The following is a 27,391-nucleotide window of genomic DNA, read 5'->3' on the forward strand; positions in this document are numbered from 1 at the left end:
AGCAAGTGCATGAGATAAGAATGTGACATGTACACAGTCACTGGTGAGTTTGAGCAGTGACAGTGATAATGATGTGAAGGAGTGAATTAGGAGGGCTTGATAGAAGAGAGAAGGGAGAAGACTGTGGGAAGGAGGATGTGGGTAGGGTCACTGAATTGTTATGGTACCTCTCCGTAATGTCACAATGGGCTTTATCTGCCCAGTTTCAACCATTGGGAATGTTGATGGCCTTATGGGGTCTGACTGTGGTGAGCCTCCCATGGAATGAAGCTTGCCTCTAGTATACTTGCTAATGTGATGTAGTAATTCTAAAAATTGTATGACTGCTGCCATTTTCAATACCTAATTATTTCCAGTCGTGAAAGTAATGTGTGATTAACCAGGTTATGTTCATTTCAGAAATTCTGTCTGCAAATGCACAATCATTGTTTATGCCTGGTTAATGTTAATAAATCAAAAGGTATTTGTATATTGCCCCCCAGTTGCCTCATCTTATTCGATTTAACCTGTATATTGACTTCATTTTAATTGATTTGTTTATTCATTTGGCAACCATACACATAATGTAAAGTCATGTAGTTATGTATACAAAGTTATATGTGCTTTGTACACCAGAATAATGATTGTAGTATCACCATAATAAATATCTGAAACCATAAAAAGGTTGTAAGTATAGAGAGTCATTGTGTGGTAGCCATTATTGCATGTGAATTAAAGCTTTTAACTGAATATTCAATTAGTATAGTCACTGCAATTTTGGAAACTTTACTGCATTTTCTTTCTGTGAAAGTGCAAATCTGCCAACTGTATACTTGGTATTTACCTAAGTATTATGAAAAGTACTTAACAATAAACTCCCCCAGTAGTAAAAGTGTACTGGTTGTGTGAAGTATGTTGTAATTTGTACAAAAAATTACAGTTCACTGCAAGAAAAATGAACTTCTTCCCTTGCACTTGAAGATAACTGAAACTACAAGAGAAAACAGCAGCAGGAATATTTCTGTACCGGTACCAGTATACATTTTGTTTGCCTGTGTACTTTAATTGAAGATGTTTTTGTTTGCAAAAGGAGTCTCTTGAAATAACTAGCTTGTAAATTTTCCTTTATACTTTATAAAAAGCCGAGACTAAGTTACCTTTTAATTCCTTTTCTTTATGCTTTTTATTCTGAGGTGTACCTAGTTTGTTTTAGTACCAGTAACTGACGTGTTTTTGAGAGATCCTCAATATTTGAAATGGTGTACATTCATAGAACATAAAGTTACAATATAAAACCCATCAAATATGAGCTTCAACTAAAATGACAAAATCCAATAAGGCATCTCTCACTTCTCAGATCTCGGTACACCTTGGAAATTGATAGACATCCAAAACGGTTGAAACTGGGCATATACGTGTCATAGTGACGTCATGGAATGGTATCACCACAGTGGGCATAACACCTCCCTCCCGAGGCAGGATGGAGGTTTGCATGGGACAGAGAGCTAGTGGAGATTCGAGATTCAGGCCAGGAGGATTATGGAAATAATGGATGTGTTGCAAAGTTCAGAGAAGCTAGAAGCTGGTGTTGGGGAAGGGAAGGGGGGAGGGGGGGAAATGGAAATAGCCATTGAAATTGAGCATGAGGTGCTCAGCAGTGTGTTCTGCCATTGGGTGATCAACTCTGTTCTTGACCACAGTTTAGCAGTGACCATTACTTCAGATGAGCCACTGGTTGGTGCTCAAGCTCACATAAAATACTGTGCAGAATTGCAACAAAGCTGGTACGTGACATGCTTATTTTCACAGGGGACCCTGCCTGTAATGGGATTAGATAAGTCTGGTATGGGACTGGGGTGGAGCAGAATTTGTTGGGTGGGTGTATCGGGTAGGTCTTGCATCGAGGTTTTCCACTCCCCTAGCCACTGGGTCATATCCCTGTGGAAGACTCAAATGCAAGACCTGTGCAATGCACATCCTCCTGGCACATCCTACTCCAGTCACAAGTAATGAACTCCGTACTGATTTTGGTGATTATAGCCATGGTCTGATGTGGCACTACTGTTTTAATTGTCACAATACGATTAATCAAAAAGCAGCAAAAGATAACATATACTGTACAAGAGCATTTCAAAACACTTTGATAATCTTAAACAAATAGCAACAGCAGACCATTTGTCTCAGATATATCAGAATTTTTTGAGATGTTCTTGCATAAAATATGTCGATGTTGGACTGTTTTTGAAAGTGTGGCAATAACTGTAATACTACTGTATCAGAAGGTAGCTATAACCCACCAAAGGCAGTAAGGAGTATGCTACCTTGCATGATACTGGTTGAATAAAAATATTTTTTAAGTCATCCATTGTTAAATTTACTCATTTTAAATAACTGGGTACTTCGGGAAATAAATTCCAATTGGGATGGAAAAAATTACAGAAATCAACTAAAATTGGTTTCTTGTTCATACAGATTTGCTTTCGACTGTGCTTGCACATCAGTGCAACCTTTGTTGAGGTACTGAGCATAGCGTGGTAGCATGGCACCAATTTTAATTATCTTTTTTCATAGAAACTTGCTATGTATAATGATAAGTTGTTGACAGTTCTTTTAATCTTGCGAGCATTATCTATGTATATATTCCACAAACCAGTGTATAGTGCATGGCATAGGGTACGTCATACCAGTATTATCGATTTTCCTTTTATTCCCCCCTCTTTCTTGATAAAAACTTCAATGACTGTTGAGGTAGAGAGAGTGAAATGTTGCTGTACAATCATCATTTCCACAGAGCTGAGTATTTCAGACACATATAGAACATTTAGGGTTCTTCTCTAAGGATTAACAGTAATACAGCAAGTAGTGACAATTTTGAAAAACGTTATTTGTGTATTATTGACAAATCTGGAATTCTCTTTTGGAAATGAAGTAAATATTTTACAGGATAATGCAGTGATTGGGCAACATATGAGCATTAATATACAAACATCCAAAGCATGCAGTAAATTAGTGATGTGAAAGACAGAAGGGTGTACAAATGTATTTTTACAGTTTTTCTTTTGATCACACTTGCTAGTCAACCTGTGAGGCTAGTTTGTACATACATGCTAAACTGCGTTTTATCTTAAATATTATCGACAGTCAATTTTTGCTACGGTGACAGTGCTGTCAGCTAAGTACCAGTTACATTGTTGATCATTACTGTTACTATTACTGCTACCACTATTAATGCAGTTTGATCACAGAATGTTAATAAATTTGTTTTGAGTCAGTGTCAGTGTTTGTCTTGTAAAAACTCTTCTTTTGTATCTTTCTTTAATTTAGGATGACAATTTGGTCGAACCAGATGATTCCTTACTCTTTGAGCCAAGACTGTCAAGACCAAAGAGAGGTGATGTGGCTCATACTTCCTCAGAACCACCACCAATAAAAAGAGTGAGTGTGATGACTAGTCATTTAATTTTTGTTGCAATCTCATACCCTTTCAGTGGCAAATGTCACTAGGTCCTTATACTGCATTTGCATTAAAAAATAGTGTATTAATATCTGCATGCAATTTTTAAAGCACAGGCAGATTCAATCTTCAATAAAGAAAATATTTATAAATAATGGACTGTGTAAAGAAGAAGCTACTGATGCAATATAGTAATGTGTGTGTGTTGGAAAAAAGGAGGGTTTGGTGTGCTACTGTGTGATTTTATTTAGATCTTAACCATTGATAAATAGTTCACATGGATTAATTATTCAGTGTTGTGAGTACTGAATCAACTGTTATCTGTAGAGAGTTTTTTCGGGTTTATAGTGTGACGTTTGTTTCTTTATATTGTTGTGTAACATTTTGTTGGGCAGCGAACTTTACTTTAAATTATCCGCCAATGCCATCTGTGTGGGCTGGCTGCCAGAAGCCACCATCAGTGGGTCACTGGACTTGTGCACATCATACGGCAGCCACCGTCCCATCTATCGGAGCCTTCCTCTATATAGGAACAGTGCAGCAGGCACTCGCTCTCAGATGTATTCTTACTACACTCCTGGAAATGGAAAAAAGAACACATTGACACCGGTGTGTCAGACCCACCATACTTGCTCCGGACACTGCGAGAGGGCTGTACAAGCAATGATCACACGCACGGCACAGCGGACACACCAGGAACCGCGGTGTTGGCCGTCGAATGGCGCTAGCTGCGCAGCATTTGTGCGCCGCCGCCGTCAGTGTCAGCCAGTTTGCCGTGGCATACGGAGCTCCATCGCAGTCTTTAACACTGGTAGCATGCCGCGACAGCGTGGACGTGAACCGTATGTGCAGTTGACGGACTTTGAGCGAGGGCGTATAGTGGGCATGCGGGAGGCCGGGTGGACGTACCGCCGAATTGCTCAACACGTGGGGCGTGAGGTCTCCACAGTACATCGATGTTGTCGCCAGTGGTCGGCGGAAGGTGCACGTGCCCGTCGACCTGGGACCGGACCGTAGCGACGCACGGATGCACGCCAAGACCGTAGGATCCTACGCAGTGCCGGCCGTAGGGGACCACACCGCCACTTCCCAGCAAATTAGGGACACTGTTGCTCCTGGGGTATCGGCGAGGACCATTCGCAACCGTCTCCATGAAGCTGGGCTACGGTGCCGCACACCGTTAGGCCGTCTTCCGCTCACGCCCCAACATCGTGCAGCCCGCCTCCAGTGGTGTTGCGACAGGCGTGAATGGAGGGACGAATGGAGACGTGTCGTCTTCAGCGATGAGAGTCGCTTCTGCCTTGGTGCCAATGATGGTCGTATGCGTGTTTGGCGCTGTGCAGGTGAGCGCCACAATCAGGACTGCGTACGACCGAGGCACACAGGGCCAACAACCGGCATCATGGTGTAGGGAGCGATCTCCTACACTGGCCGTACACCACTGGTGATCGTCAAGGGGACACTGAATAGTGCACGGTACATCCAAACCGTCATCGAACCCATCGTTCTACCATTCCTAGACCGGCAAGGGAACTTGCTGTTCCAACAGGACAATGCACGTCCGCATGTATCCCGTGCCACCCAACGTGCTCTAGAAGGTGTAAGTCAACTACCCTGGCCAGCAAGATCTCCGGATCTGTCCCCCATTGAGCATGTTTGGGACTGGATGAAGCGTCGTCTCACGCGGTCTGCACGTCCAGCACGAACGCTGGTCCAACTGAGGCGCCAGGTGGAAATGGCATGGCAAGCCGTTCCACAGGACTACATCCAGCATCTCTACGATCGTCTCCATGGGAGAATAGCAGCCTGCATTGCTGCGAAAGGTGGATATACACTGTACTAGTGCCGACATTGTGCATGCTCTGTTGCCTGTGTCTATGTGCCTGTGGTTCTGTCAGTGTGATCATGTGATGTATCTGACCCCAGGAATGTGTCAATAAAGTTTCCCCTTCCTGGGACAATGAATTCACGGTGTTCTTATTTCAATTTCCAGGAGTGTATTTACTTGTATCAGCCTTCATGTTTGTTGTTCATTTGTATGTGGGTAAATAAACTTTGATTAATTGTGGCCACACTGTTAGTTGTGTCTTGTGTTGTGACAATTGGTGACAAGTAAGGCATTTACTTGCATGTGCTGAGTCCACTTGGTTGTTCCTTATGTTGTCATACATGGAGGCAGTGCTCAGATCTCTTCTGAAGCAGTAGTAGGCTCTTAGGGTTGCGCAGACAACCTTGTACATGGGTCAGCCACAGCTATGAGTAATCATCTTGGGTATTAAAAACTTTGTCAGCCATATTTAGTCCCTTATTATTGGATCACTACCAGTTTTGTGGCACAAAAAGCCACATCTTCAGGTGAACATACGGTTGCAATCACAAACTTCCACACCATCAAGATACTCGCTGACTTATGATGATGTGGCTGAAGACAGGGAGGTTTATGAGAAGCTGCTTTGGTAACACTGTATTTGTAAGGCCTTGTTCCTTTCCTGGATTTCTGCTCAGATCTACCAGTTGTTGTGCCATTTAGCCCCACTCCAGGAACCAGCATTGCTTTCATTTGACGAAATGTGTAAGTTGTGAAATTATCATTGTAAATGCACACACATTTTGGTGCATGTAGAGTTCTGTCATTGTCAGAAACAACCAAACGAGCCCTCTTGGGCTTGAGTGGCAGAACTCCACATCTGCAATCACAAATATATGTCTGTTACCGATGCCCATAATGATTCCTATGCTGTTTCTATAATCTGAGACACCATCTTTCAGTCGGCTGCCGACAAGGAGGCGAGTCAGCAGGCATTGCAGTGCAAGACTCCATCTTTGGCTGAAGTGTTAAATATTGCTCAGTCTTTTGATCAGTTTCATTCTGCAGGTTATCAGATTGAGGCTTGGTATGACATCACCTACAGTGGCTCCAGTTACTGGATTTTGGACATCAGTAAGTTTTTGGATTGAGGATGACATGGCAGCCGTACAAATATGACCTCCGCACCACACTGGACAGTGCTGTGCCAAATGAAAACAACCACCTCAACAAAAGCAGCACTCTGCCCTCCCATCTGTGTCATGAGTCGTGATAGGGCCGTGTGCCCTATGTGCTGGGTGACTTGCAAGAAACTTAGGAAAAAAAGGACATATAACTTCAGTGTGTGTCATTCCTATGGACATGGATGTTAATTGTGTGTCTCCAGTGCTTATGACTCATAACAAACTGTTTATTGAAGTGAGTGATATACATAGTGCTGAGACTACAGGTGTACACGTGTGCACTTTATTAAAATCATATACTTTTATGGATTTGGGATCTTCATCATTGTCTCTGGTTTACTCAACATTTGGTAAGTTACAACAAGCAGTATATTCCAATTTTGGGAAAATTTATGGCACCTACTGTGTATACATGTGTGGTTTGTTCCTTGACTTTCTTGGTAGTGGATGATGCTGGTGCTGACAGTTATTGAGTCTGGGTGCTTCTGGTGCTTTCAGTTTTTCCATTTTGGATGTGGTGCATCTTCTTACAGACCAGGTCCTGTACCAGCAGTTAAATTCACTGTGTTTTGAGTTCTCATCTCTTCTTTTTGGTGGGTTAGGTTATGTCACTTATTTTGCGACCCACATTACCCTGAAACTTACAGTGCGGCCAAGCTTTTTCTGTGTGGATCCTATTCCTGTAGTTTTGTGCAATCAAGTGAAATCAGAATTGGACAGGTTGATGGCACTGGAGATCATATGCCTGATTGCATCGAGTGAGTGGTCTATCCCCCCTTGTGGCTGATAAGACATTGACTGGGCAGCTTTGCCTCTGGGTAAGACTAAAGTTTCCATTAATACTCAATCTATCATTGACATCCACCCTCTGCCCTGTCAGGATGAGTTGTTGGCTGAACTAGCTGGGGGCCAGTTTTTCTCCAAAATTGATTTGTCTGAAGCCTGTTCATAGTTTCCATTGGATAAGGATTCTAAATGGTTCCTTGTGATTAACCCACCCTTCAGAGTGCCTCCCATTTGGTGTGGCTAGCACACCAGCCATTTTTCAACAATTGTCAGTGACCATTCAAGTGTGCATCAACTACCTCATTGATATTGTTGTTAAGGGTGCAACCACGGAAGAGTTACATTCACAAGATGATTATTTCTATGCCAAGCCAGGTATTTTCTTCCCAGCTCTTTAACAAATTCCAGAGCACAACCATCAAACTTCAAGAAACAATACTTAACATAAAATTCAACAAAGTATGTTTGGCCTATAAAATAATACCCAGCTATTTAATCATAACTGTAGGAAACAAGTCATCTACAACACAACAGACAAAACGTAAAACTGAAATTACGTGAATAAAGCAAGAAATCCAGTCTCTGTAAATTTCTTTTTAAGTAAAAGGCAGTGAACATTGAACTATACAGATAATGTTCAGAACTACCAAACCATATAAAGTGTCCACCATTTTTTGATGAATTAATGCACAGGGTTAGAACATATACCAATACATAATAGAAAGAAAACAGACAATCCAACAAAAGAAACTCACCAAAATGATAAATCACACAAACATCCTCAATCACATCATCAGTACAGCAAACACACTTTTCACAAAGGAGTGGTTAATTTAACAGACATAAATTTATCTGAACAAGAAGGGTCCCAAATGTAACATAAACACAATGGTCTCACACAGGACAGTAAAGAATATTACAGAAACTGTACCCATCATAAAGCAACAGGAAATATTGAACACACATCTGAATTCAGTGCAAACATAAAAAGAGAACTAGTCACTGGTAAAATAAAACACACAATCAGAGAGAATAAAACCACCATGAAAGAAAACATAATGACAACTAGTGAAAAACCTGCAGAAAGCTACAGAAGAAATTAACATAATAAAATGCCATAATAACAAAGTCTGACAAGGGCAGTTCAATTGTATTCATAAAAGAAAAGGATACATTGACAAAAAATTAGAATTCATCCAAAACACATCATCACAGAATCAACAAGTGACTCAGCAAACCCATACCAAAGAAACTTACAGAAAACATGGGAAAACAAAGAAAAAATTTTCACAGACACACAGATTAAAAGAAGGATACAGAAAAATCCCAAGGTCCCCACTCTAAAATCATTGCCTAAAATTCACAAACCAGGTATCCCTATATGCCCAATGATTAATTTTACCAAAGCACCAACATACTACGTAGCCAAACAAATCCAGACACACTGCTACAGACAATATACAAACACACCAAAAAAGAAGACAGAAAAACCGAAGTGACTTAATAGAAAAAATAAAAAATGGTAACACAGCAATCAGAGCAACAATAATTTCATTTGATATAATCTCCATGTACACAAATTCCAACAGAAGAAACCATCAACAGCTTAGAAAGAAATATCCATCTACAAGGAAACATATCCACAACAAACATACAAGAAATATCAGCCATACTCAAGCTCATCGTGGAGCCAACCTGCTTCACATTCAACAACAGATTTTACTCTCAACAAGAAGGAATCTCTAATCACTGGCCTCCTAATTAACATTTCCATGAATCAGAAAATTAAATCTTTGACAAAATAGTAAAACCAAAGCAGTACAAAATAAAATATTAGTACAGATATGTAGACAATATTATTTGCGTCATAGATGAACCACAATTTCATATAAAAGAACTTCATGGGGACATAAAACACCATCCAGCCACAAATACAATTCACCGTCGAAACATGAATAAGTGAAAAATAAACAAATTAACACTACACAGTCACAACAACAAGTAATCATGGTGCAAACTCTGTGCTTGGCAAGAAATCATATATAATGAATGTGTAATGACAAGAACGAAAGAAATAAGCATGTCATCTTGGCACAAAAAAATAGAAACACCATACCATAAAAAACTGTAAGTAACACACTAAACAATATGATAAATAGTCATTCTCAGTCAGAAATACATAATAAACAGTAAATAAAATAAAATTTTGCTGTATGCAGACAACAAGCTGTAGATAGCCTAGTAAACCTCTAAAGCTACTAGCACATATATCCAATATGTCCATGTGATGTATGTAAACACATGTGAACATCTACTTTATTTTCAAAAGTACTGTAAAACTAGAAACTTTAGACTTATCATAAATAAACAGCATTTTACAAATGTAAATATTTTGTATGAAATGTTTCTTTAAAGGTTAACATGTAACAGTTTTCCAGAAGGAAAATAAACAAACCCACTGAAGATAACACACCTTGTTCACGGTCTTACAAACTGCAGAGTTGAAATGCAACTTAGACAAGTCACACTTTTTTCAGCCACCCATTGTGTATTTGGGGTTTAAGATTCCTCAGGGTGGTTTTAAGCCATAACATCATTATTTTGATGCTGTCACAGCTCTTCTTTATCCTACCGTTGTCAAAGAACACCAAGCATTTTTAGTTAAAATTGCATATTATCACAAATTCATTTCGGGTGAGGCACGTTGCGCCATCCTCTGCACGAGCTGCTCCACAAGAACATTTAATTCAGAGGACATCAGCCTGTGGGCACATGTTTACACTTTTGGAATCCAAATTACATTCTGCTTCTTGTTTAGCTACTTTCCTTTCTGGCCACCAACTGGTTTTGGCTATGGATGTCTCTCAGTATTGACTCAGGACCATTCTCACACATTGATATGAGGATATTTCTGAATGCTCCATAGCTTATGCGTTAGGAACGCTCAGCTCTGCTCAGCAGCGCCAAGTTGAAAAGAAAACACTTGCTATCATATATGCTCTCAAAAAGTTTCATGTGTTCTTGTATGGGTCTGAGTTCCACTTCATTACTGACTGCAAGCTTGCTTTCTTGCCCAACAAAGTGGCACATTGCCTCCAGCGATGGGCTTTGTTTCTGTCTTGCTACATCTATGAAATACATTTTTGGCCTACCACACAACATGCCAATACTGATGCACTGCCGTGGCTTCTGATGGGATTGGATCCTACTTTTGAACAAGATGAACTATTTTGTTTTCATGTAGATATTGAGGTGCATTGTACAGTGGAAGGGTTTCTTTATCGCAGGCTCCCAGATCACAGCCACTGTCACTACCAATCTGTATTTGTGTCAAGTTGTTCATCTTGTTCAGCACGGTTGGCCCGATAGGCCTCCGGGCAGAGCTTCTGATCCTTTGTGTATCTATTTTGTCCTGCATACTGCCTTTCAGTATTTGATGGGGGTGTTCTAACTACAGATAGGCCATTGTACAGTGTTCTTCTGATGCCCTGTGGCAGGATGTGCTCCAGTGCCTACATTAGGGGTCTCCTGTACCAAGTCATTGGCCTGTCAGAACATGTTCATGACAGCATACTCTCGATATGCTACCCAACAGGCAGTGCCACAGGCAGTGCTCTCTCAATGTGCCACACTGCAGTGTCTGTGGGAATGCTTCCTTGAACTTTTACTGGATGTTGGTTGGAAATACTTTCTCTAAATTTCCAAATGTTATCCACTGTCCTCTTATGTCAGCCACAGCCATGATTCAGGTCCTCTCCAAACATTTTTCTGTTGAGTGGTTGCCTAATGTGCTTGTGATGGGTATTGGTCTGCAGTTCGTGTCTCAGTCCCACCAAGATTTCTGAATCCGTCAAGGCCTTCACCATGTGACTGCTCCTCTTTTCCACCCCCTTCTAACGGCAAGATTGAACATCTAGTCCACACTTTAAAGGTTCAAATGATGTAGTAAATTGCAAACTCTTCCACAGTGGGTGCCTTGACATGCTTCTTGACTTCCTACAGATTTGCACCGATGGGCCGTGTAGTCTGGACAAGATGCTCCATTGTCATCAGTCATGCATCCTCCTACATCTGTTCATGTTGCTCCACCAATGGTCGTCAGCGTATCCATTGTCTCGGGTCATCCCTGGTTCCACAGTCTGGGCTCAGTGGTTTGGCTGCAGAAGGAAGTGGATTCCAGCCATGATCCACAACTGCCATGGCTGTCACCAGTGAGGGGGGGGGGGGGGGGGGGTGGTGGTAGAATGTCACCATGATTAGCTGTATCTTTGTGCCTCGGCAAGGGCCATGGGTCTGCACCGCTGCCTTCGTCTTCTCCCTCAGTACCTGTCCAGGCCTCAGGCCTCGTGGGGTGTCTCTGCTGCATGAGCAGACCAGCCCTCCTTGTAATGTCACTGCCTCGTGCCACTCCTCCATTGTCTGGCTGCCTGTTGCATCTGCTGGCCTTTCCCACTACGACACTGCCGCCAGAATTTTCCCTGCCAGCTGGGTCATCGCCGTCAAGTCTGGGACCTTCAGGTCCTTCACCATATGTGTCCCGGCACCCTCATCTTAGTGGCTGCCAGCTTCATTGTCGGCACTGTTCCACAACATTGAGGTCCTAGACGCTGAAATTCTACTTGTGCTATTGTCACCAGTCCTCTCATACTGTATTTCACAGGTGGACAGCTGCTGTGCGTGTGCACGGATATGCTGCTTCTGCCCATACTCACCTGTTCCAGCCCGGAATCTCCTTGTGCTGCCACTCTCATTGCCTGAAGCACCTGCCGCAGAGGCTATAGATGTTTCTTCAGTCACCCTGAAATCTGCATCAGAGGAGCACCCTTTCCCCATGGGGAGAGGGGTGCTATAATTCTGTACGCAGTACCTGGATATACGCCATGGCACCAGGCCACCAGCACACTACACTTGCACTATGTGATCAAAAGTATCCGGACACCTGACTGAAAATGACTTAAAAGTTTAGTGGTGCCCACCATTGGTAATGCTGGAATTCCATATGGTGTTGACCCACTCTTAGCCTATATGACAGCTCCCCTCCCGCAGGAATGTGTTCAGTCAGGTGCTGGAAGGTTTCTTGGGGAATGGCAACCGATTCTTCACGGATTGCTGCACTGAGGAGAGGTATCGGTGTTGGTCGGTGAGGCCTGGCACAAAGTTGGCATTCCAAAACATCATAAGGTGTTCTATAGGATTCAGGTCAGGACTCTGTACAGGCCAGTCCATTATAGGGACGTTATTGTCGTGTAACCACTCCACCACAGACCGTGCATTATGAACAGGTGCTTGATCGTGTTGAAAGATGCACTCACCATCCCCAAATTGCTCTTCAACAGTGAGAAGCAAGAAGGTGCTTAAAACATCAATGTAGGCCTGTGCTATGGTAGTGCCACACAAAATAAGGGGTGCAGGCCCCCTCCTTGAAAAACACGACCGCGTCATAACACCACCGCCTCTGAATTTTGCTGTTGGCAGTACACACACTGGCAGAAGACATTCACCGGGCATTCACCATACCCACACCCTGCCATTGGATCGCCACATTTTGTACAGTGAGTCATGACTCCACACAATGTTCTTCCATTGTTCAGTCGTCAAATTTTTAAGCTCCTTACACCGAGCAAGGCGTCATTTGGCATTTACTGGCATGATGTGTGGCTTATAAGCAGCCACTCAACCATGAAATCCAAGTTTTCTCACCTCCCGCCTAACTGTCATAGTACTTGCAATGGATCCTGATGCAGTTTGGAGTTCCTGTGTGACGGCTGGATAGATGTCTGCCTATAACACATTACGGCCCTATTCAACTGTCAGTGGTCAACAGACGAGGTCGGCCTGTATGTTTTCTGTGTTGTATGTGTCCCTTCACATTTCCACTTCACTATCACATCAGAAACAGTGGACATAGGAATGTTTAGAAGTGTGGGAATCTTGCCTACAGATGACACCCGATCACCTGACCACGTTTGAAGTCCGTGAGTTCCGCGGAGCGCATTCTGCTCCCTCACGATGTCTAAAGACTGCTAAGGTTGCTGATATGGAGTACCTGGCAGAAGGTGGCAGCACAATGCACCTAATACAAAAAACATATGTTTTTGGGGGTGTCCGGATACTTTTGGTCACATAATGTATAATTGTCCACCAACAGTATCTGCATGGGCTGGGCACCAGAGGCCTTCTGCATTGGTTGATACGACTTCTGCGCATGGCACATCAGCTGGCACACCGTCTACTGGAGTTCTGCTCCTTATAATGACAGTGCAGCAGGCACTCGTTCTCAGATATGATCTTACCATTTACTTGTATCAGCTTCTATGTTTGTTGTTCATTTATATGTGAATAAATAAACTTCGGTTAGTTGTGGCTGCACTGTTATTTGTGTCTTGCGTTATGACATACTTTCTTATGAGGATGAGGATGTAACAAGTGCTGAGCAATGATATGTCGCTTATTTATTAAGCAAAGTGTGTTTCACAAAACACAGGTGCGATACTGAAAACTAAGTCCAGGTATAGTCAAAGTTCAAGTCCCTCATAGTGGTCAGCATATAAATAACACCCAATCTCAGTGTCTGAGCATTGATCAAGAACAACATGCAATTGGTTCTTCACCAGATGTGTTGGCATCTTTATTCCAAGTTGGAAGAAGCCGGCTGTTACCACATGGCAGTATGTGGCACTGGGAGGCATGTTCTTTCCTTGTAGCACTGCTTGCATCATAAACACAATGATTTGTGTGCCACTGGCAATGAGACTGAGCAAACCCAGTTGCATGTATTGACATTGGAATCTCTGGATACACCAACAAGGTTGTAAAATGACTCTTAAAAATTATATTCTGGTGCAAAAGATTTTCTAGAAGTTTACTGCAGGCATAAGGTATGTACCCAAGAAAATTCTAAGAGGGCCTGACTAGCTACTTTTCCTATAATTTATAATTTATTTGTTTTTCCCATGTCTATTTTTTTCTTATGTCTGTTGATAATAATTTAATGTTACTTGTTATGGACACAAGATTCTAGTCCCATGAAGAGAGAAGTTATTGGTATCACAGCACAGTAAAGCAACGTTATTGGTTCACACATTGACTGAAACTCTGGGCTGGTTTATGGATCATTATTGCCTAATTGATTGCTAGTCAGTGAACAGCCACAAAAAAAAGAAGAGGCATTCAGAGAGAGCCCTCCTTCAGGACCAACAGACACATAAATAACAACTGTTGTTACTTGATTCAGCCCTAGAAGGCACAAAATTTAGACGTCCCTTTAGTGAAATAGGTATTCTTAAAATTTCATAATAGTGTTAGATATTGAAGCAAGGATTTCAGCAGCTGATAGTATACAAAGCTACAAGTATTTTTCTGTGGAGTTAATGCTTGTAACATTTATGTTTATCAAGTTATTGCTTTTGTAAGTCAAGTTGTTATGGCATACAGTAGCACATAAAAAGAGAAGTACAGGACATTATGCATATTTACTTATACTTTTGTGAAACATTTCACTGCAGACATTGAAATTATGTTGTATTACTTTAATTATATTTTGACAAGCTATCAAATATCATTAAAAGCTATTCAACTGCAAACTGTTGTTTGTTTAACCCATTAGTAACAATTTTGATCTCATGATAAGGAGTGAATGACACACCTCTCACCCATTTTCATCTACAAGGTGAGCACCTAAGTTATCTGAGATGATTTTTTGTTTCCTTTTTTCTGTACTCTTTAGGTACAAGCAACACTTTTTAACATCCCATGCTGTGAATTATAATCTTTATCCTTGTTGTAATCATTGTAGAATGGGTTTTTCTATCTGCCTGTTCTTTCAATAAGCAGCATAATGTTCATAAATTTCATACAAAAATTTTGTTTCAATCTGAATCTGAAGCTTAGAATGTTGATTGCAACATTTGTACTGGTAATTGATTAAAGATAAATTGTAATACATATTACTTGTGAAGTTAACAATGAATAAGTATTTGGCCCTTTTTTGCATTTTCCCCTACCCGTCTGTTGGAAGCAGTGGTCAGTGGTAGAGAAAGTCAGTTTTGTACACCAGTGGAGCAACATTTCTTCTTTTACTACTTAATGTAAAGGTGAATAATGATCTGCCTTTCTGGCAGTTATTCTAGGCTTTGCCTGATTTTCTGTTTCTGTGTACAATTGTGTCTACTGAAATATTTACTTTGTGTTTCAGCTGCACGTTTCTCCAGCCAATCTGCAACGCGCCTGGACTGCAACAAGGAGAGTATCAAAGGATGACTGGTTAGAATGGCTTCGCAGATTGAGTATTGAGCTTTTGAAGGAGTCACCATCTCCAGCCCTTAGGTATATACTAGAAATATTAAAATCTGTGCAGCTGTGCACATTATGTAAGAAAAGGGAGAAAATATTTAATGCCACTTTTGAAGCAGTTAATGCACTTAAAAGAATTCATTGATTGTTACAGTTCACTGTATAGCGAAGATACTGAGTCGCAGATAGGCACAACAAAAAGACTCTCACATTCCATCCTGGATTTGCCATTGTTTCATTGATTGTTAATAACATCATTATTTCAAACAGTGTTTCTTTTAACATTTGTAACTCTCATATTAAGTTGTTCATTAATAAGTTAAACAGCACAGTATCATCAGCAAATAGCAGATAACCTAGTCTGACTATTGAACCAATTCAACTTTAATGTCAGGAATGTTTTTTTGTTGTAATGTGAAGTAAAAGAGTCATTATGAAACTAAAACTTTAGGCTGTTAATAAACCATTCTTCATGACATCCTTCCTCATAGAGATGCTAGTCCTGCAATGTTGGGTAGAGAGACTTTGGAAGACATGGTGATATTCTCTGCTCAAATTTTCGTATTTGTCATTGATTGAAGTTGGCAGTGTATGAGGTCTAGCATATCATACAGATTAGTCAATGGAGGATTTCTTTTATACAGATGTGATTGTATTATGGTTTACTACTATCCTTCAACAAAAACGCAGTTTGGTTTCAAAACCAACCTGCAAATGCATGAATTAGGATTTTGTATTTTATAGTAAGAATTTTAATTTTAAAAATGAGAAGCTACATTATTTTTAATTGATTTGTAGGTTTGTGACATTAATTACAGAATCTTTTATCTAATAGCATCTTTAAGGCATTTATTATATCCATCACATCCAAAGCTTAACAAAATCATATTCACTTAGGTTCTGATTAATCAGCTAAAAAATTCAAATTCAAGACCATGTTATTCACTGTTAATTTCACAAGTGATGTGTATAATGATTTAACTTTAACCCTTTGACTGCTGAAGGCTTAGCGCTCTGAGGCGCCGCAGCCTGTAGCGTAATCCGTCTACCTGCACTGCGTGCCTGTTTCTCGGAGCTGCCGCTGGGACTGGATCGGCCCGCTCTGCTCAGCCTGCTCTGTGCTGAATATTTTTTGGCTGAATACAACTAGTGTGGAGCCAGCGTGAATTTTTGGCACCTTAAAGCTGTAATATCTCAGGCAATAGTTTTTGTAAAGAAATAAAATTTGGTCATCTAGTACAACTTTATGCGCTCTCTTAAGAATAATAATGAAAAGAATTTTACGAGCCATATTGAGCCAGAAAATTGTAGGTAAATTGGCCAAAAAAATACACGCCCCAAAAAATTTTGAAGTTTGGCTTCTTGCATCTCCGGTAGTGCTATGACGAACATTAAACTTGGCATGTAGTAACCTAAGAACACAAGGTTCTTAAATATAAAGTTTCATTTCCATACACTTTTCAGTACTGAATGAAATAAGCACTAAATTGAAGACTTTGTAACAACATCAAAAGTATTTTCATTCTAATTTTGCTAAAAAACTGTGCTCCATAAAACATACCAAGCTGTACAACTGGAATGAAAGTTGAGCGCGAAAATCAGACCATTTTCCGTTAATGCTTCAAAGCTAACTTCGGGTTAGCATGTCTAGTAGTGTGAACGCATGATGAAAATGAAATTTAGAGTGCAATAGATCGACTGCACAATGATAAGGAATAAAAAACTTTATTCCCCTACTATTTTACGATAAACTTCAAATTAGTTGAGAAGGTTTTGATTTTTATGAAAAGATGAAAGAAGGATGTATTTGATACTTCTTTTTCAAATACCGTTTTCCGTTAATGCTTCAAAGTCAGTCTCATTCAAACAACAAATTTTAAGCCCCCCACCCTCCCCAGAACAAAGAGTTTAATTTTCAATATTGGCTAACAACAGAGGCAAAGTAGCAAGAAAAATCGTACTTAGAAAATAGTTTTAACTTTGGCATTTTGTTTCTCGTTGATCAAAGGTGTTTAAATCAGTTATGGAAAACATGTTTTGTACAAGTAGACTGAGTGTGATCTACATTTGTACTACTAAGGATAAAAGAATATAACTGTCCATGTTACGTGTTAATAATTTAAATGTATCGTACCCAGAGATTAATGTATAGATTTTGTTATACTGGCGCAATGTGCTCGGCGTAATTATATTTGCCACAGTACAGATATTGCACAATCTCAATCACCAAGTCCGTTCATTTGCCAGTAAACTGCTACATATGAAGAAGTCAGGCTTCGTATGAATAATTTTACACCTGTTGCATCTATTTCCCATCCTTCTTTTCGATCCGGGCTTTGGACCAGCGATTAGTAAAGGACCAGTGATTAGTAATGCTTCTTTGTATGATAAGTCTCAAAGCAGGGTGCAACACATAATGGAACGTTGCTAGTTTTGCACAGGTATATATTTTCCCGGTGCACTTTCTGTTTCGTGCAAACCATGCATCTGTGCATTAGCATACTTTTCTGTGAATGTTCACTCATGATAACAGCCGGAAAATGTCTCCCTGTGAATTGCAGAGGTTTCTCGTCATCGTAGCGCCTTCCCCCACCAGCTTTTCTCCATTCTGTAGCATATTTTTCTACAATATCCCTTACAAGAGGAAGGTGAAACTCTGCGAGTGCCATTTTTTGCCCTGTTACCGACCAGTGGAGAGCATGAGCATTTAGAATGCACAAATCCAGAATGGGGAAAAAATATTTCTTATGCCATTTCACAGTCTTACGCACTAATCCCACAGAGCTCAGTACCATGTCACCACGGTCACCTGCACCCATACTCGAATTGTAATCTACAATACATTGCGGTTTCTTTATTTTTTCGCCAGTATTTCTGTCAGTCTTCTCTGTGTCAACCATTTGTGTTGTGTGACTGGTGATCATTATGTATACCTCTCTATTATCGCACCAATTGATAGCAAGGTCTTTTTCAGTGGACCTAAACTCAGTTTCTCCTCATTTTAATTTCTTCTGCAGTTTTGGCATGTTGCGCCGGTTTTACGAACAGTGCCACATGCAGGTGTTACATGGTTGTGAAGCAAGAGGAACAGGTCCAGGCTGGATTACCAGTTATCGACATATAGAATATGACCCTGTTCCAAATATGGTCTCATAAGAGTTGCCACTACGTTGCCACGTTTTACCACCACTACATTGCCAGGTTTTCCCACATTGTGGAACCCAATTTCTGTTGTTGGACCTGTATACACAGTAAAATCAGAAATATACCCTCTCTGGCAGTCACACAGTACAAATGTCTTTATTCCAAATTTACTTCACGTGGTTGGAATAAGTTGCTTAAAAGATAGTGATCCTTTGAACAGCAGGAGACTTTCATCCATACAAAGCTTGTGATGTGGGCGAAATTAATTACGAAATGTCTTTACAAACTTTGTCAACAATCGTCCTAATTTTAAATTGGCTGTTGCCTCCAGTACTTGCAGAGTTATCACTGAAGTGTAACATTCTCAGAAGTAGACAAAAACGGTCTCAGGACATAATTTCGCTGAAAACTGGTTTGTTCAAAAGTGTATCTCTGGACCAATAATCACTTAATTTTAACTTCTTAACTTGCGTCAATAGAAGGCAAACAGCAACAAAACAATACATTTCCTCAAATCCAGTGTGTTTCCACTTTGACAGTTGAGAATTCACAGATTCTGTAGTATTTTCTCTGGTGTAAACGTAAAAACGATTTGTTTCATCTGCAATAAATTGCAACAGTTCTTGAGACATATATATCACAAAAAATGAAAGAATGCTTGGGTCAGTATCTAATTGAAATTTGTATCCTGAACTCGAGTCATCGAAGTAATGGTTTAATGGCTGGAAATAGGTTTCTTTCCAGTCAAATGTGTCACTTAAGCATGCTCTTTTCTGAACCATTTCACTGTCACTTTCTGATTCCTCAGAGTCAGAGTAACTGCTGACTGTAATTCTTGCTCTCCCCTTTGATGTAAAGGGCTGAGGACTACAGCTTCGAGATTCTATTGAAGACTCCTCACTGTTAGCAACGTCAAATAATTCACACTCACTGTCACTCTTAGTGAGCATATCCAGGATTTCTTTATCTGTGCAACCACAATGATGTGACATTTCTCACATAGAAGACAAGAAAACTGATGAAAATACAGGAATTTAAGTCGAATTCTGCAAAGAGTGAACACAGCAACAAAGATATATGCACTCTCGAACTATGCAGTCAGACCACTGAACAGCTACTAGAAGAGCAGGGCGGAAAGACAGCTCTGCGCATGTCCATAGCGCTCAGTTAGCTGTGACTCAGCGTGCCTAAACTCGTCCCTAATGGTGGGAAGGCCGGTGGTATGGACCCAAGGCTGTGTGTTTACACGTCAGGCGCGCCAGGGGAACAGCGAGGCATGATGAGCTAACACGTCCGCAGCAGTCAAAGGGTTAATGCAATTACCAGTATAATCATTTCAATCAACATTCTAAGTTTCAGATTGAAATTGAGACAAAGATTGGCATGAGTGATGTTGTGAACATCATGTGAGATGTCAGTCCCAGAGCTAGACAAATCAAAAAAGAAGAAATTCTATGAGGGTGGAGAAATTAAGAAAATCATGAACACAACATTAAGTCCATACAGAAAGAACTGATGTGCGAATGATGGGAGTGAAAAAAAGTATAAAGAAAATGTGTTGGCAGGGAAGAGTGATGTTGAATACACGAATATCTGTCATCAGTTTGCATTTCAACATATTTTGAAGCTAAGCTGTGAATAATACTTCATTTCTAGTGATGGTTTGTATCACAGAAGTTCACCAAGTGAAGTGGTGCAGTTGTTAACACACTATAGACACATTTGGGAGGATGACAGTTAAAACCCACATCTGGCCATACCGATTTAGGTTTTGTGTGATTCTCCCAAATTGCTACATGCAAATGTTGGGCTAGATCCTGTGAAAAGACACGACTGATTTCCTTTCCCATCCTTCAAACAATCTGAGCTTGTACTCTGTCTCTGACGACCTCAAGGTTGTCTGCTTCTGTACTTTATTGTAAATCTTTTTATCTAAATCTGAATTTTTTTTAACTGCAGACCCATTAGCTAAACCAACCTTTACTATCGTATTAATTTCTTTATTAACTGTGACACTCTCCAATCATAACTTTGCCACCCAATAGAACATGAAGAAAAATACACACATTATTGTGCAGCTGGGTGACATGAGTCAGTCATGATAATTAGGTCCGTTGTATGTGGCTTATGATAAATTGTCTATATTCAGTTTTGAATCCACCCCAAAATTTGCAGATCTAGGAAGTTCAGTAAACCCTAATTTTGAAATTCAACTGAAAATGGCTTAGTATGGTAGATGAATCAGTAGAGAAAATAAACCAGCTTCATGCATGCAGACATAAACAATATAAATAAAAATATCCATTTCAGGGACAATATTTATTTGATTTTTATATTCAGCTCACCATAGAAAAGGAAACACACAAACAAATATAACAAAATGAAATAATGAGTTTTTGGCAGTCCCCATGAATCAGTTTTCCTTCTCATTCCATCCGGTAAGTCTCCCCTGACCCGGGGTTCTGGGTTACTTTACCAAACTATACCCCTTTTTCTAAACCTCTCCAGTCCTTTTCCTTCACCCCTCTTCCTTTCCCTTCAACCCATCTACCAGAAGAAGGATCCGGTGGCTCCAAATGCTTGCAAAGTAAAATCTTTTTGTATGTGTGTGTTCTCTTGCCACTGCTTGGTGAGTAGATTTTTTATCTATCCAGTTACTTTATAAACAAATATAGTAGAGAGAGATACTATAATAAGCACAATTTCACATCTACAGAAAGCCAACAGCAACAGGTACAATTATACATGCCACACGGAAACACTGAGAAAACCACAAACTAGTAGGTTTCCAACATACAATACATCTGAACAAAATCCCACTCCGTGGAGAAAACGATGAAAAAGAATTAGAAACAATACAGCTCAGAGACAAAACCAGTGTATGTAACACGCAGATAATGCAAGAACTCAACTAAAAATCAAAACAAAACTAACGAAAATTGAAAATAAACAGAACACAAACAACACAGATATTTCTGTACACCCAAACACACAGAACAGGAACACCCATGACATGATCAACAAAAGGAAATGATGACATAAAGACACAAATTGACACACAGAACAGCAGATGTACTGAAGATACAAGGATTATACACTCCAATCACATTTATAAACACCAGTGGAACAACAAGACGTATGCCAAGGAGCCGATGTATGTCAGTTAGAATGTCAAGACTGCAAATCCATCTACCTGGGAATCGACAAGCATATATTTCAAAGCTAGATAAAAGGACACATAAGAAGCTGGAAATATGAAAATAGCCACTCCAGCTTTGCTGGACACCTTATAAAGCTAGGACATGAACGAATATTACAGGAAACTTTCACATGCAAAGAGCTCATGCAATGTACAAGAAAGTAACAAATGACCAAATCAGTATAAGTAAAAACTCATCGGTCAATAACAAACAGAGATGTAGAACATACCCAGACTAAACAATAACTTAAAAAATATGCGTGCCCATTGCAAACAAACAAAACAAGATTAAACAATACAGACACTACAACACAAACAAAAGATGAAGGAAAAACACAGAGTGACAGTTGACAATACTACATACAGTAAACAAACCAAAACAAAACACAGTGAACAGTGGAAGTGAATTGAAACGTGCTCATAAAATGCCAAAAATCGGACATGCTGTGTACAAAACTAAGTACATCTCCTGGATGGCACATATGCACTAATAAGTCCACAAATCTTAAATGGAAAAAAAGGTCATTTAACCTCACAAAACTTGTGCTACAAAAAGTTGTTTCGCACCTAACAGCAAAAGACTAACAAAAACATGTAATGTAGTAACAAATCTATAATTGCTATGTGAAGCAATTGTTATACACAAAAGAAACATATATTGCAGGCCACTGAAAATGATTTGCGTATAAAAAGAAGTGAAAATAGCCTTTCATTTAGCTGCAGTAAACAAATCACTTCCTAAGAATATAGAAGTAACTAAGGAATGCCAGAAAACATAAAAATGAAAGTAATTAAGTGTTTAAAAACATCAAGAATCATAATTGTGACTGTTTTGATGTATACTTTGAATGTGTTCTAAGAAATATTTCTAATTTTATTTGACATAGGCTGGATACAGTCATCAATATCTGACAGAAAAATGTGCTTGCTACAGCATATCATTTGTTTTTCTTTTTTTTAATGTTTCAGATCATGTTGGGCTCTGGCACAGACATATTCTCAATTACCACGTGATCTTTTCAATGCTGCATTTGTCTCCTGCTGGACTGAACTTAGCAAATCACTACAGGATGAGCTAATTCAGAGTTTGGAACAGGCTCTTATGGTTCCAGACCTTCCTGAAATAACACAGACTATTCTGAACCTTGCAGAATTCATGGAACACTGTGATAAGGTATGTATCTTCATTTAATCAATGATTCAGTATGTGCATGAATAAAAATTTTGTGATTGGCTTTGAAATAGAACCAACACAGATAATAATAACATAAATGGTGCCACTTTATATCGAGTACTGAATATTTTACACATATTTTTCCTCTGTCACTATGTGAAGTAAAAAATAACGATTGCTGTACTAGTGGTAGGTCAGAGTAGATAAAAATGAACTTTTATAATGCAAATACATTTTGGAAGACACCCAGTATGGCTTAGTCTTTGTCTCTTCAACCAGCAGCAAAATTTCATGTCAGATTGGAGGAATATGTCAGTGATCTTTGGTGTGAACTCCAGAATACTGCAGCAAACATGCTACATATTTATTTTTCAAGAAGACTGTATGGGGTGGCAAAAATTCACGCTACTTCAACAGCAAAAGCTGAGTTTCTTTCCAGATCTAAGCTGCTGACTTAAAAAAAAAGACAGATTCAAAACCAGTTTAAAAACAGCAATGCAAGAAATATTCAATAAATTTGGAAGCAAAACTTAATTTGCCAAAACTTTCATAGCGTCAAGCAACAGGTGGAAATATCCTAACCACTTATTTGTTTGTCATACCAGGAATGAAATAAATGATGAAGAAGTGAAGACCAAAATACTAAATTCTATTTTTTGAAAATGGTTTATTAAGTAATGTAGCAGTGCAGCTTTAGCGTATTGTTATTCACACTATCATCACAAACGTTTTGAGCAACTGCCACTTTTACCATCTTATAAAAGCATTTTATGAAAATCAAATATCCATTTCTGGCATTGTATCATTATATTTCCATTTACTCAAAAATATCTGTTTGACATTTAAATGTCTGCTTATGGTAGATAAGTGAGTATTCTTATGTGAATTATTTGTGTATATTATTATCAAAATTAATTTCTTCTTCAGGGTCCATTGCCACTGGATCCACAGTTGTTAGGAGAACGTGCAATGCACTGCAGAGCATATGCAAAAGCACTTCATTATAAAGAGGATGAGTTTCACAAAGAACCAAATAACCAAGTATTTGAGGCACTTATCTCCATTAACAACAAACTGCAACAGAAAGAAGCAGCTGCAGGTGAACTATTAGTGCAGTAGTTTTTAAGCTTTGCATCTGTCTTCATTATATAGCATATTATAATAAATACTAGTACTACTATTACTATTTGAGCCTTGCAAATTTTTTGCACTCGATCCTGATCGGTCATCAATAGTAGTATCAAATTATAGTCTCACTATAAAAAAATCGACATCATTCAGTACGATATGGTTTACTCAAAACATGTAGAAAGCATATATTGCCTATGTTTTACCAAACTTCTGTGTAAAGAATGTTAGCACTTATATTGTGATCATTGTTAAGTTTTTGGTTGTACATGTCTTCAGCACTAATGTAAATATCACTGAACATGCGATCTGGTCAGTTGTCCATGTGAAAAATAGGTACTGGTAAATGCAAACCTGCCCTTTGAAGCATTTGACCTTATGCTTTATGACCATTAATAAAGCATAAGGTCAAATGGGGAATCGTTGTCTCATCAATGGAAAATCCAGGATGGATTGTAACAATATTATAAGGAGGAAAGTTGCCACTCACCAAATAGCAGAGATCCTGAGTTGCAGATATTCACACTTAAAGCTTTTGGCCAATGGCCTTTGTCAACAATAGACACACAAACGCACACACACACACTCACGCAAACGCAACTCCCACACACGCCTGCAGTCTCAGGCAACTGAAACCACATGGTGAGCATCAGCACCAGTGCATGATGGGATTGGCGACTGGGTGGGGGTAAGGAGAAGGCTGAGGCGGGGATGTGGAGGGACAGTATGGTGGGGGTGGATGACAGTGAAGTGCTAGGTTGGGCGGCGGGGGCCCCATCGCAGAACCTCTCCCCAGAGTCCTTCTCTCTACTCACCCCTACCACTCCCCGCCTCCTGCCTTCTACATGCTTCCTAAAGTCCATAAAGCTAACCACCCAGGATGCCCCATTGTGGCCAGTTACAGTGCCCCGCTGAGAGAATCTCTGCTCTCATAGACCAACACCTTCAACCTATTACCTGGAACCAACCCTCCTACGAAAGATACCAAAAATTTCCTCCACCGACTCTCCACAGTTGTCCTTTTACAATACGGTGCCCTGCTCGTCACTGTTGATGCCATCTCCCTGTACACAAACATTCCTAATGCCCATGGCCTTACCGCTATTGAACACTACCTTTCCCAATGCCCGACGTATTCCAAACCAACAACCTCCTTCCTAGTTGCCATGACCAACTGTATCCTCACCAACAATTACTTACCTACAAACAAATCCGGGGTACGGATATGGGCACCTGCATGGCACCATCCTATGCCAACCTATTCATGGGCCATCTAGAGAAATCTTTCCTAAACGCCCAGAATCCTAAACCCCTCAGCTGGTTCAGATTCATTGACGACATCTTTGCAGTCTGGATCGAAGGTGAGGACACCCCATCCACATTCCTCCAGAACATTAACAACTTCTCTCCCATTTTCTTCATCTGGTCCTACTCAACCCAACAAGTCACCTTCCTAGATGTTGACCTCCACCTCGAAGATGGCTTTATCAGTACCTCCATTCATATCAAAGCTTCTAACCACCAGCTATACCTCCATTTCAACAGCTGCCGTCCATTCCATACCAAGAAGTCCCTTCTGTACAGCCTAGCCACCCATGGTCATCACATCTGGAGTGACAAGCAGTCCCTCTTGAAATCTACCGAGGGTCTCTCTGAAGTCTTCACTGACCGTAATTATCCTCCCAATCTTGTAAAATAACAAATCTCCCATTCCTTATCTTTCCAGTCTCCTACCACCTCCCAAAGCCCCACCGTCCGACCACAGAGGAGCATTCTCCTCATAACTCAGTATCACCCAGGACTGGAGAAACTGAATTACATTCTCCGCCAGGGTTTTGATTACCTCTTGTCATGCCCTGAAATGAAAAATGTCCTGCCCACTATTCTTCCCATCCCTCTCACAGTGGTATTCCGCCGTCCACCAAACCTACACAATATACTTGTCCATCCTTACACAACACCTGCTCCCAATCCCTTACCTCAGGGCTCATACCCCTGTAATAGACCTAGATGTAAGACCTGTAGATCCTCCCACCACCACCTACTCCAATCTGGTCGCTAATGACACCTATCCCATCAAAGACAGGGTTACCTGTTAAACAGTCATGTGGTCTACAAGCTAAACTGCAACCGCTGTGCTGCATTCTATGTAGACATGACAACCAACAAGTTGTCTGTCCACATAAATGGCCACCGAGAAACAAGTGGACCACCCTGTTGCTGAACACGCTGCCAAACATGATATCCATCATTTCAGTGACTGCTTCACAACCTGTAATATGGATCCTTCTCACCAACACCAGTTTTTCTGAAATGCACAGGTAGGATCTTTCCCTGCAGAACATCCTTTGTTCCCATAACCCTCCTGGCCTCAACCTTTGTTAGTTGCTGTCCTCACCCATCTGACCTCTTCCCTACTCCCATTCCAGCACTACACAGCCTTCATTCCACCACCACACCCAGTTTTTTTCTTTCCATTTATTATTTTATATTTATTTCTCTCTCTTTCTCTCCTTATCTGCTATCCCCCCCCCCCCCCCCCCCACTCCCCACCTCTCCCTTGCCCACCGCCTAACCTGCAGCACTTCACTGTCTGCCATTCCTACCATACTATGCCTCGCCCTCCCTGCACCAGCCTCCTCCTTTCCCCCACCCAGTTGCCACTCCCATAATGCATTGGTGCTGCTGCTCTCAGTGTGGTTTCAGTTGCCTGAGACTGCAGGCATGTGTGTGAGTTGCATTTGTGTGTGTTTGTGTGTGTGTGTGTGTGTGTGTGTGTGTGTGTGTGTCTATTGTTGACATAGGCCACTGGCCGAAAGCCTTAAGTGTGAAAATCTTTTTGTTGTGCCTATCTGCGACTCAGCATCTCCGCTATATGGTGAGCGACAACTTTCCTTCTCATAATAATGTGATGATAATGTTTTTTTTTAAAAGCAATTGATAAGGTGGTAAACCAGATGGATTTAAAATTCTACGGGTACAACTGAATGTTGTTTATTTCTTCAAGTTGTGCAGAATCAATACTGATGTAAGCCATTGCCTCGCTATATAACAAATTGAAAGTGACATATTTATTAACTGTTGTACAATCATCATTTTTTTAACATAGAATCACCTTGGAATAGAACTGCGAAACATTTTGTTCATTGATTTCTTTGGCACTGAATATGGTGGTAATAAAATTATCATAAATACGTTAACAATGTTTAAGAATTTTGATATGGCATTGAGGTTACTAAAAATT

The 27,391-nt window shown here is 40.3% G+C and overlaps 1 protein-coding gene across 2 annotated transcripts in view; it reads left to right on the forward strand.

The window, feature by feature from the left end:
• Positions 1-27,391, forward strand: part of LOC126161801 (serine/threonine-protein kinase mTOR) — a 276,188-nt gene that overhangs the window by 147,548 nt on the left and 101,249 nt on the right. For both annotated transcript variants that reach the window (XM_049917889.1, XM_049917890.1), the window contains 4 exons: positions 3,304-3,414; positions 15,405-15,535; positions 22,815-23,019; positions 23,947-24,118. In XM_049917889.1, the coding sequence (XP_049773846.1) occupies positions 3,304-3,414; positions 15,405-15,535; positions 22,815-23,019; positions 23,947-24,118 (619 nt within the window). The remainder of the gene's footprint in view (positions 1-3,303; positions 3,415-15,404; positions 15,536-22,814; positions 23,020-23,946; positions 24,119-27,391) is intronic.

Source organism: Schistocerca cancellata, chromosome 2 (assembly GCF_023864275.1).
Source record: "Schistocerca cancellata isolate TAMUIC-IGC-003103 chromosome 2, iqSchCanc2.1, whole genome shotgun sequence".
NCBI lineage: Eukaryota > Metazoa > Arthropoda > Insecta > Orthoptera > Acrididae > Schistocerca > Schistocerca cancellata.